General features: G+C 47.6%; 3 protein-coding genes across 4 annotated transcripts; 1 reads left to right on the top strand and 2 right to left on the bottom strand.

The window, feature by feature from the left end:
- Positions 1–467: 467 nt before the first annotated feature.
- LOC123447659 lies at positions 468–5,434 on the top strand. Its single transcript, XM_045124278.1, has 3 exons — positions 468–1,499; positions 1,911–2,098; positions 4,654–5,434. The coding sequence occupies exons 1-3, from the start codon at positions 590–592 to the stop codon at positions 5,071–5,073; spliced, it is 1,518 nt and encodes a 505-aa protein (XP_044980213.1). The 5' UTR covers positions 468–589; the 3' UTR covers positions 5,074–5,434.
- A 97-nt stretch (positions 5,435–5,531) lies between these two features.
- On the bottom strand, positions 5,532–7,150 carry LOC123447660 (ACT domain-containing protein ACR1-like; the record flags this gene model as incomplete). Its single annotated transcript, XM_045124279.1, has 3 exons — positions 5,532–6,097; positions 6,177–6,281; positions 6,380–7,150. Coding segments are annotated over 3 exons (1,257 nt in total), but the record flags the coding sequence as incomplete, so codon positions are not given.
- On the bottom strand, positions 7,122–8,214 carry LOC123447661 (ACT domain-containing protein ACR3-like). Of its 2 annotated transcripts, none has more exons than XM_045124280.1 (4): positions 7,911–8,214; positions 7,623–7,827; positions 7,474–7,519; positions 7,122–7,387 (listed from the first exon to the last, which is right to left on the bottom strand). In XM_045124280.1, the coding sequence occupies exons 2-4, from the start codon at positions 7,691–7,693 to the stop codon at positions 7,217–7,219; spliced, it is 288 nt and encodes a 95-aa protein (XP_044980215.1). In that variant the 5' UTR covers positions 7,694–7,827; positions 7,911–8,214; the 3' UTR covers positions 7,122–7,216. The 2 variants fall into 2 exon arrangements, with proteins under 2 accessions (XP_044980215.1, XP_044980216.1); XM_045124281.1 differs by having other exon boundaries at positions 8,057–8,214.
- Between the last annotated feature and the right edge of the window lie 3,811 nt (positions 8,215–12,025).

Here is a 12,025-nt window from a genome sequence, read left to right as displayed (position 1 = left end):
GGGCGTTGTCATGGACAGTGGCGGAGGACTTAGTAGGGCAAGGACTCACGACCACCCTACCTTGATTTGTCCGGCGCAGGCTGGGCGCAAGGCGACGCTTCGACACGACGGCATTGCCCGTGGCGAGTGACCAAAGCCCGTCCTACCACAACTTTTGTCCGTCCTCCGCCATTGGTCATGGAGCTTAGGAATCTTCGATCGGGCCTCGACGAGGTGTTAGCCTTGTTCTAGATTTTTGTTGTATCTTTTGATCTGCTTTGTAAGAGGGTCTTCCCATCATATTATATCCTTCACGATGTATTTTTTGTTCGTTGCTTTATTTATTTATAAAAACAGGACAAGAGCTTAAAAAAGTTTCGTTTTGCCCGCGATGCTTTGAGCATTTTTTTCATGAAACAGAAAGCTTCAATGACGATGGCCGGGCCGAGTGATAACTCAGCAAGTCACACGTCCTTGTCTCTTCTCCGGACCTGTCCATTTGAAACACGAAGCCGGAAAAAGGGTCCCGTCCGATTGAACCAACCCGACCCAACCCACCCGCCCGTCCCTCCCCTCTTCCCCCCTGTCAGCCAGCCGGCGATCGCCGGAGATGTCATGGCTCGCCCGCTCCATAGCCACCTCCCTCAACATCCCGGAAGACTCAGGCGCCGACGATGACCCCGACGCTGCCGCCGCCGTCGCCTCCCCTCCCTCCGCGCGCGCCCCCCCGCCGCCGCCGCCGCACTCGGCCGCGGCGGACGGCGTCAAGGAGGACCTCACCGAGCTATCCAAAACCCTAAATCGCCAATTCTGGGGCGTCGCCAACTTCCTCGCGCCCCCGCCCAGGGAGGCCTCGCCCCCCCCTTCGTCCGCGGGGGGTCAATCCGCCGCAGCGGGGACGCCCCCTGAGATTGCCGGGATCCGGCGCGACTTCTCCGAGATCAGCGGGAGGTTCAGGAGCGGGATCTCGCGGATCTCGAGCCACAAGGCCGTCTCCGGGTTCTCTAGCATGGCCTCCAATTTCTTCGCCCCTGAAGACGGGGAAGATGAGGAATTGCTCGAGGCGGTCAACGACGAGCGGGAGGATGTTGCAAGGCTAAATAAGCTGGAGAATGAGGAAGAGGTGAGGCATGGGGCGGAGGATGGCGAGGGGAGGCGTGCCTTGGAGAAGATGTCACGACTTGGGGTTGCAGACGACGAGGCGAGGGATGAGTGGGAGGAGCAATGGGCCAGACATCAGGCGGATGGCGACGAGGTGAGGGATGAGTGGGAGGAGCAAAGGGTCAGACATCAGGCGGATGCAGGCAAGGTATGGCCTGAGGAGCACGAGGAGGTGGATGACCCTGAGTTGGAACGGGCGAGGGTGATGCAGGAGGAGGAGGAGGTGGAGGAGGAGTGGGATGTGATTGGCATCACCGACGAGGTCCTCACATTCGCCACCAACATTGCCAGGCACCCGGAAACCTGGCTTGACTTTCCCCTGCTACCTGATGAAGAGGAGTCTGATGGCCCATTCTCATGTAATTTCTTCACCCCTTGCCTATTTAATTTCACATTTCAATCATCCCAGGGTCTGCGAATGATGCATGCCTTTCCATTGGAATTTCATTCGTCACTACTGTGTTTATGATCATCAATTCTTCATGGAAAATTTTATGGGTTATGGTCAAAATTGTTCAACGAAATTTCATTCTTCACTGGTGCTTATGTGTTATGGTCAAACTTTATGAAACCCTCTACCATTTATTTTTAAGTTATGCCTTGATTTAACATGGTGCTGATGGAAAGGCATGTCTTTAATCTGTATGTTTCAATGGAACTGTGCATATGCTATTCCATTGGAACTATCAATTGCACCTCATCTTTTCTATCAGTCTGACTATGTGAATGTGTTTGCTTAACCTTTTCAATAATCTTCTTACCCCCTGCAGATTTTGACATGTCTGATGCTCAGCAAGAGCATGCCTTGGCTATTGGGCACCTCGCTCCTACATTAGCTGCTTTGCGGATTGAACTATGCCCAATCCATATGAGTGAAGAATGCTTTTGGAAAATTTATTTTGTTCTTTTACATCCCAGACTGAACAAGCATGATGCTGAACTTTTGTCCACACCACAGGTAAATTTTCTCTCCACCTGATACATAGAACATTGCAATCTCTATTTGCAATCTCTATCGTTCCAAAATCCAGGCAGTCTTAGAAGTAAGTAGTGAAGTTATATGTGACCTTGCTATTAGCCATTATCTCTGACGGTTATCTGATTACACGGTACTTGCTGTTGACTGGGTCTTTAACATGATTAAGTGGTCTTGCGGCTTTCTTTCTTGTTTTGATCACATATGTATTTCCATACCAGATATTATAAAAAGGAAGAATAATCCACGAACTGCCCATGCTATAACATAAGCTAGCCAAGTTCCACTTTCTTAGGCTGGTATTCAGTTCGTAACATGCCACAACTACAGTTTCTTAATATGGCTCTTCTATGATATGTAACAATCAGTTGCCATGTTCTCTGTGGATTGAATCTTAGGATGTGGTTGTGGTTGACGACAGGGTGTGGTCTAGGATCTTGACGCTCTGGCACTGTTCAAGGATAAGGCACTTAGTTTCTGTAGATAGGGAGTAGGAAGAAGAGAGAAAGAGAGGGAGAGTTGGGGTGCGATGCACCATAGCCCGCACCATATATATCTGGTACTCAATTCAGCTTAACCTTAACTTGAAGGAAAGCCAATCTAAATGTTTTAGAAAGGGAAACAAATCTTATCCAAAGGAAATAAAGCAAATCCTAACTTAAGATAGATAAAGGTTTTTCTTGAAGCCGGTCTTTGCCCGCAATGGCATGTTATCTCACACATGACATTGTTCCTGTTCTTTTCTATTGCATTCGAATGTTAGATGCATGGCACAGTAATAATTTATGATATTCCATTTCCCATGAATTGGCACAACTGTTGGCATACGTTTTTTTTATCCAAATCAAGAACATAGAGTTTATCCAATTCTACTGTCATGACCAGCTCCACAGATTAGACCCATGCAATGCTATTTCTTTTTTTGGACGATGTAATATGTATAACACTATCTTGTTAGATCTATTCTCTTCAGAGGGCCTCTTCGATTCATAGGATTCCAAAAATTTGGGAATAAGAAAAACTATAGGATTCCAATGTCATGCCCTTTTGAATCCTACATGATTTTGCTTTTTCTTGATTGCATCACAGGATAAACAAAGGATTCAATCTCTATGGAATATACTCCCTCCATTCCATAATGTAGTGCACCCGCACTTTTCGAGATTTAAGTTTGACCATACATTAAACCAACGTGGGCCACTGCGACGGGAGCAAAAATTATACCATTGAAAATGGAATGGAGGTAGTAGTACAAAGGAATCCTTAGGGGAAAATCCTATATGATTCAATCCTACGAGTCAAACGATCAACATAGGAAAAAACCCTAGGATTCCAACGCATATGTTACCTTTTTTACTTGTTTTGGTGTCAGCAACTGTCAGCATTCAGTTATTATTGCGAATGATGACAGTTAGTCTTCTAGAAAATTACAATTGAGAGCATTTACAACATCAGTAGCTGGGTACTTGAGGCCACTGTCTTCTTATGGATCCTGCCGCATAATAGGGTAGCGAGCATGTCAGTCGACGACTCGACGTGTAATGTGTGATAGTTTCTTGCTCGGTTCTTTCTTTGAGATTCTTTGATAACTTAGCAAAACACCATTGAAGCACACACAACATCTGCAGAGAACTGAAACTATGCACTCTTTATCTTCAAGTTGAGGTCCTCTTTTCCTTGCACAACCTTCTTCAGCTGATACGCGATAGTGTCATTTGGCTGGTTGTGATGAGTTATCTTGAGGTTGTTGAGAATATAAAATCACAAATATTCTTAGTAACTGAGTTCGTCTTTAAAAAAAATGATATTGCATAGCTCATATCTAGTGCATATCCTCTCGGAGCATCCCATGCATCCTGGTGTCAACAGATTCTGGACTAGGATAAGTTATGTTGTATTGATGATGTGTTACATTAGGGTGGTTAAAATTCGGTGTAACTGAATCAACATCAGAAATATTGAAAATTAGATAAGTTGTGGATTAAATGCATTGTCTGCTATATCTATCTATAGCCAACCTCATCATTGAGGAATCTTTGTAGCCTAGTAAGGCCTGGGGTGCACCAAATGGAGGGATTGGATAGATGTCATACACTCATACGGGCTTATCATCACATGTGTTCCATTATAATATATCTGTATCTCTATATCTTATACAGACAAACCCCACTACAAGCCATTAATTGCTATTGCTACTTTTCTGCACATGCGTGCTTCCACATCATCCAAATTGTTTTTCTAGCCTGGTCCACTAACTTCCGCCCGATTTGAACATACGAGAGTCTACCATGCAACATGCAGAATGCATTTTTAATGCCACCTCACTCCATTTATGACACATTCAACTTTTTCTTTTCTTTTTTTGTTTCTACATAACATAGTTTAAATCTCAAAGGTTAAACCTATTATTGTGTAAAATATTTAGAAATTAAATCTCTGATCTCGCGGCAATGGGCGGGGTATTGTCTAGTTCTTGAAATGATGCAAGGTAACGCATGCCCCAGCAGTTAAGCTAAGCCGGGTTCTTGTTTTTGCAGATTGTGGAAGCTAGAGCAATGCTTATGCAACACCAGTCAAAGCAGCATGCAACAGAGCAGTTACGTCGCCATAGAGATGACTTTGGAACGCATTCAGAAGATGACATCTCCAAGGACGTCATGGAGGCGTTCCCATCTGTGCGACAACATGGAGCTTCGTTCGCCCCCATAACAGATTTTGAGATTGAAAAACATCCTATCCAAGTAACCGAAGTTGCGGTGGTGGACAAAACAGTCATCAAAGAGCAGCTGAGGGAGGATGGCACCAAGGCCTCAAATGTTATGCAAGAAACATTTGATGACGACATAGACGGCTGGTTTGACGAGGAGGCCGACCTCGCTGGGCACACCACCATTCTCATAGGCGATGAGGAAGATGTGTCATTCAGTGATTTGGAGGATGACGATGATACAAAATGATCATCATCCAAAGTCCAGGCCAACTTCAGCCTGAAAACTGGGAACCGGTCGAAATTGCTTGTTTGTCAATAGAAGAAGGGAAGTTGTGCAATGAAAATGGAGCAAATTCAGGGCCAAGTCCAACCTGAAAACTGGGAACCGGTTGAAATTGCTTGTTTGTTAATATGGAACGTAAGTTTTGTACAATGAAATGGGAGCGGCTCCATTTTGGTTTTAAGCTGCCCGGTTGGATGCAATGGTAATATATGCAGTGGGTGGGGGTGCCGTATGGCTTGTAATTTTATTGGTAATCTTGTGTACATAAGCATTCTTTTACCAGTCACAGCAATAAAAAGTTCCATTCGTTGGTTGATTGTTCAAAGGACCGCATAAATAAGAAGTACTTCCTCTGTGTCATTTATTTTGTTTCGTATATAAGTCCATAGTGAATTTTTTAAAAAGACTTATATTTAGCAATGAAGAGAGTATAAGAAAGGAAAAAAGATAGAGAACAAAATGGTGACGGGAACTGTATTTGTAATGACAAGATACTACACTTTGTATATATACAAAATTGTACTGCTTTTTCTGATGACACCTCATATCATATCCAACAAAGCACATGAATGCAAACGGTGAATCAACTGGCCTGGCTAACAATTTTCTAAGACCTGATGTAGCCAAAGTTATTCGAGAGCTTCCCAAGATGCGACCACAGGAGGCTCCCCAGGGAGTACCTGGGCCTCTCCTGATCGGCGGGCGACGGGGCCAGCGCTCTCGTCTTCCTCACCGGCGGCCAGCCAAACGCTTCTTTCGCCACGTCGAGCGAGATGCCCATCTCGGCGACCCTCGTCCGCACCGCGCGCAGCGCCTCCGGCCGCACCTCGCCGCCCGTGTCCGTGACGAGGAAGAAGGTGCCGATGGCCTCCTCCTTCTGCCGCTTGATCTCCACCCTCAGCAGCGACAGGCCGTGCTCCCGCAGCGTCCTGGTGAAGTCCGACAGCAACCCCGACCGGTCCGCCGCCCGCACCTCCACCCTCACGCCCTGCAGGACATGCCATGGCGTCTCAGCATTGCGCACCCAACAAAATATACACGGACAGAAATGGCTAATGGGGCCTCACATGAGATGCTCTCCTCTCCACCGCGGCAACGAGGCACCGGGAGACCTTCTGCCGCTCGGCGTAGCTGTCCACCGTGCGCCCGTCCTTGTGCCGGATGTAGTACTCCTGCGTCCGTGGTCACCACAATGTCAGTCACTGGTGTGGCATGGTAAGGTAATGCCATTGCCACGGGCACATATATAGACAAGGAGGCTCGTGCCTACCTGGATGGCGAGAGGGCCCTGGGCCCCGACGGTGGCATGGAAGACGACGTAGTGCATGTCGGTGAGCGCGCAGACGGTGTCGAAGAGCAGCTTGGGGCGGTCCCTGCTCGTCATCTTGACGATGGCGTAGCCCCTCTCCTCCCAGTTGTCGATGGTGACGCGCGTCTCGGTGCGGTGCGCCGACCTGGCCGCGGTGGCCGCCCGGTCGCCCATGCAGAAGTGCTCCTCGTCGACGGGCGTGGGGGCGGGGCTGGATTCGTAGTCCCCGTCGTCGTGCATGAGCTGGTGCATCCGGCGCTCCGTGTGGACGCGGCCGCGCACGGGGGCCGACATGCACACCCAGCGCCGCTCGCCCGACATGTTCTCGCGCGCGTCCACCACGGCGTTCACGAGCCGCTCGATGCGCGCCCACCGGCTCGGGTGCAGCGCCGCGCTGTCGGCGCCGGTGGCCGTCACGTAGAGCACGCCGGCGGCGCGGCCGCTGTGGGTCCACGCCTGGCCGGACGCGACGTGGCAGCCCTGGTCGACGAGCACCTGGGTGATGGACGAGAGCAGGCCCGGGCGGTCGTGCACCGTGAACTCGAGCGAGGCGCAGTCCGACACGTCGGGGCCGCCGGGGCCGACCACGTTGCCGAGGCACGTGGTGAACTTGGGCGACGGGCCGCTGCCGGAGCGCTGGAACGGCAGGAGCGCCTGCTGGATGAACCCCGGCAGCGACGGGTCCGTCAGCTTGCACCCGATCTGGTCCGTCACGTGGAACACTGCATGACATGGCCAACGAAACGAAGATTAGAAAATTCAGCGTCGTTCGTTAGCCATGATCGTTTTTTTTTTGACCTAATGAATCGGCCGGAGGAGAAAAACGAAGGAGGAGGGAAGGTGACGGTGCTTGCCGTCCATGAGCCAGCCGCCGTCGGAGGAGATGTAGGACTTGGAGATGACGAGGTCGAGATCGGTGAGCAGCTGCACCATCTCCAGCAGCACGCCGTCCCGGTTCACGCTGTCAACCTAGACAGAAATAGAACAGAGAGACCAGAATCAATCATCAATCAAACAACCGAATCAACTGGATTCATCGGAGGGAAGTAACAAACCTTGACGAGCGTGCAGTCCTCGCGCGTCTCATTGTCGACGACGACCCTGCAGCCACCCAACCCCACGCTCGTCAGTCAGGAAGAAGTCGATGGATGGATGGAGGATAACAAACAAGCAGTCAGAGCTCAGCCAGTGCGCACGTACGTACCCTGGGGTGCCGAAGCGGTCGAGGACGGGATCGAAGTCCGGCTCGAAGTAGGGCCCGGACACGTACTTCATCGCCGCCGTCGACGGCTCTTCCTTCGGGACGACGGAGAAGACAAGGAAGGAAGGCTCTGCACTGGGTCCGGCGTGCCTGCTGCCTCTCCTCTTGTATATATATCTGCTCGGCCTGGCCCCTCCGGTACGGAAATCTACCGGAATTCGGAGACACGGTGAGGACAAGAGATCCAATCTGGGGCAGAGCGATCCGAGGAAAGGAAAGGGCCATGCTCACATGCGTCGGCCGGCCGATCGCTCGTACGCGCAGCGGAAAAAGAACTCGAAAAGGCTTCTTCTTTCGCGTCGCCCGGCGGAATCGACCGCGACGAACAGGCCGCGCGACCGATTATGTAGGAAGGAGGAGAGAGAGAGAGAGATTACCTCGCTTGCCTCCGGTGGGACGGCGAGAGGAGGAGGAGGAGAGGGCGCACGTGGTTCGTTCGATTCGGCCTCCCTCTCTCTCTCTCTCTGCCTCCGCGGCTCTGCGTCTCGGCGGCGTTTTAGGATTCGAGTGGAGAGCGCGAACGGCCGCCGCGCCACGTCGGAGGGGCGCGTGGCGCGGGCGGCCGGGTCGCAGGCTTACTCTTTTTGTCCGCTTCTCTTTCCGTCTCGTCTGCTACTGCCCCTTGATCTTGATTGATTTCCTCTACTACAACCCCTGATTCGGTGCTGATACAAATTTATAGCACAAGGCTATACATGGAAAGTCAGAGGATCTGTCGAATTTATATCGGGCAATGCATGGAAAGCCAGAGGATCTGTCCAATTAGTATCGGACCATTAAAAATGGGGGTATCAGATATTCGGATGCAATTGCGTGCATTCATGTGGGGGAATTCATGTGCGTACTTCCCTCCTTTCAATCCACATTTAATGTTTCTTTGATTTAAAGATTTTTTTTACGATTGGAATCCTCATGATTTTCTATATTATTTTCGTTGAAACTTTTTATGCATGATGGTCGTAGGGGTGTGACCGGTGCCATGTCGTTGAATGTCGTAGGGGTGTGACCGAAGCTAGAATGTTTACAAGTAATTTTTGGTGATGGGTAACGAGCTTTCACCTAGGCTTGCGGGTGGTTGTATTAGCGATGTAGCCGTTGCATGTTGACGGTGACATATCTCACAAGGCGTCTAGGAGGGGGAATTGGGGGGGGGGGGGGAAATAGTGAAGGCAAACGTGATGCAACAAAATGGAGTGGAAGAAGGAATATGAGAAAGGAAGGACGGTGATATATGAGAAAGACAACGACGATCGAGACAGTTGGTGATGGCTCACGGTGAATGACGATGCGAGGGGTTACAATGGGAGTGCATAAGAAGAAGCATGGAGGGGATGTAAGACACATGAAGATTCTTCAAAAGAAGGGGCACATTAAGTAGCTCAACATAGAGCTTGACGTCGCTTTGTATGGATGCTCATTATTATATCAACGATCGTGATTAGATGTTCTCCACTTAAGTGCTCCATAAAACTTACAGAAAATTCTACATATAATCGCGAGGTGGCAGTGATGTATTATAGCAAGTACAATATGTTTTTGGTCTCTTAATTGTCGGTTCGTGGTTTTTGACCTCAAGTTACACGTGGAAAAGTTGAGGCACAAACGTAAGCAAGGGAAGTGATTGTAGGTACTTGGAGCCATTTGCATTCATCGGCTAAAGTGGACTAGCTCTAGCCATGAAGCTAGCACCTTGTCCACGTAAAAAAAACTCCACTGTCTCTTTTTGAAGCGGTGTCTGTAAATGAAACCTTGCCAAAATAACGTTTTGTTTTGGAGCGCCAACAGTGGGAGCATTGGTCTTTTCCACAAAACATAACTTACTTTGTGTTTTGTTAAGTTGATATGATAAAGGAGGTTGGGGGGCATGAGAGTATGGCAAAGGAATAAGCTTCATAGGAGGGGCATATTAAGTAGCTCAACATAGAACATGCTGTTGCTTTGTTGGGACACTCATTATTATACCACTCATCACTAAAAAGGTGAAAAACGATTCCGACCCTTCTCATGACAAAACATGCTAAAATAATATTGAGATTTTAAAATGTCGAATGCAACTAAAATTAGACGACCCCTTTTATTTGGTAGCACCCTTAAAACTACGCACTCTGCATTGGCCCATTGCCCGATCGTGATTCAACACTCTTCACTTTAAGTGCTCAATAAGACTAAGAGAATATTCTACGTTTATCGCATGGTGTCACTCTATCGCGGGGTGGCGGTGACGTACTTTGCCAAGTAAAGTATGTTTTCAGTCCTTTAACTTGTTGGTTTGGTGGGGTTGTACCTTTTGACCTCAAGTAACACGTAAGGAAGTTGCAGCACAAACGTAATCAAGGAAGTGATTGTAGGTAGTTGGAGCAACTTGAATTTATGAGCCAAAGCAGACCAGCTGGAGCCACGGAGCTAGCACCTTGTCCAGGTAAGAAACTCCATTATATCTTCTTAAAGAGTGCATGCACACGAAACCTTACCAAACTAATGATTTGTCCTAGATACGAGGAAAGCCAAAACGCCAGCAGTAGGAGCATTGATCTTTTCCGCAGAAGATAGCTTGGCGTCTGTTTCATTAAGTTGATATGATAAAGGAGGGGGGAGTGCATAGGAGCATGACAGAGGAAGAAGCATCATCAGGAGGGGCATATTAAGTAGCTCTATATAGAACACGATGACACTTTGTAGGGACACTCATTAATGTATCACTCATCACTACAAAGGAGAAGACCCTTCTCATGACAAAAGCATACTTAGATAAAACTGAGATTTTACATGTCGGATGCAACTAAAAATTAGACACCCCCTTTTATTTGGTAGCATCCTTAAAACTATGCACTTTATATTGAGCCATTGCCCGATCATGATTCAATGCTCATCACATAAGTGCTCAACAAAACTAAGAGAATTATACCTTTTGGCATCGGGTGGCAGTGATGTATTCCACAGTAAAGTAGGTTTTTAGTCCTTTAACTTGTTGGTTTGGCGGGGTTGTAGTTCTTGAACTCTGGTAACAAGTGAGGAAGTTGAGGCACAAATGTAATCAAGGAAATTGATTGTAGGTAGTTGGAGCAACTTGCATTTATCAGCCAAAGCATACTAGATGGAGCCACGGAGCTAGCACCTTGTCCATGTAAGAAACTCCATTATCTCTTCTTAAAGCAGTGCGTGGAGATGAAATCTTGCCAAACTAACGATCTGTCTTGGATACGGGGGAAGCCAAAACGCCAGTAGTAGGGGCACTGGCCTTTTCCGCAGAATATAGGTTAGCGTCTGTTTTGTTAAGTTGATATGATAAAGCAGGGGGGAGTGCATGGGAGTAGGACAGAGGAAGATGCTTCATTAGGAGGGGCGTATTAAGTAGCCCAACAAAGAAAACCACGTCACTTTGTAGGATGCTCATTATTATATCACTCATCACTAAAAAGGATAAAAACAATTCTAACCCTTCTCATGGTAAAAGCATACTTAGATAAAACTGATATTTCAAAATTTCGGAGGAAACTAACAAATAGACGACCCCTTTTTATTGTGTAGTACCCTTTAAACTAGACACTCTGCATTGATCCATTGCCCGATCGAGATTTGAAACTCTTCACTTAAATGCTCAATAAAACTTAGAGAAATTCTAAGTTTTGTTGTGGGGTGGCAGTGACATATTCTACTGAGTAAACTATGTTTTTGGTTTCTTAACTTGTTAGTTTGGCGGGGTTGCAGTCTTTGACATCAAGTTACACATGGGGAACTTGAGGCATAAACGTAAGCTAGGGAAGTGATTGTAGGGTTCCAACATGACCTACAATCACTTCCCTAGCTAGGGAAGTGATTGTAGGGTCCCTACAAAATGGTGGTCATGTTGTATCTTGAGCTAGACAAAACGCTAGCACTAGGAGCATTGGTCTTTTCCATAGAAGATAGCTTAGCGTCAATTTTTGTTAAGTTGATATGATAAAGGAGGGGTGGGGGTGGGTGGGGGTAGCATGGGAGTACGACAGAGGGAGACACGTCATAAGGAGGGGCTTCTCAAGTAGCTCAAGATACAACATGACCACCACTTTGTAGGGATGCTCATTATTATATCACATATCAATAAAAAGGAGAAACACAATTCTAACCCTTCTCATGACAAAAGCATATATAGATAAAATTGTGATTTTAAAATGTCGAATGCAACTAATAAATAGACGACCCCATTTTATTTGGTAGCACCCTTAAAACTGCACACTCTGCATTGATCCATTGCATGATCATAATTTGACACTCTTCACTTAAGTGCTCAATAAAACTTCAAGAAAAGGCCAAGTTTTGTGAGGGGTGGCAGTGAGGTATTCTACCGAGTAAAGTTTGTTTTTGGT

The sequence above is a fragment of the Hordeum vulgare genome, chromosome 4H, assembly GCF_904849725.1.
Source record: "Hordeum vulgare subsp. vulgare chromosome 4H, MorexV3_pseudomolecules_assembly, whole genome shotgun sequence".
Classification (NCBI taxonomy): Eukaryota; Viridiplantae; Streptophyta; class Magnoliopsida; order Poales; family Poaceae; genus Hordeum; species Hordeum vulgare.
This window is presented reverse-complemented; position numbering and strand designations above follow the sequence as displayed.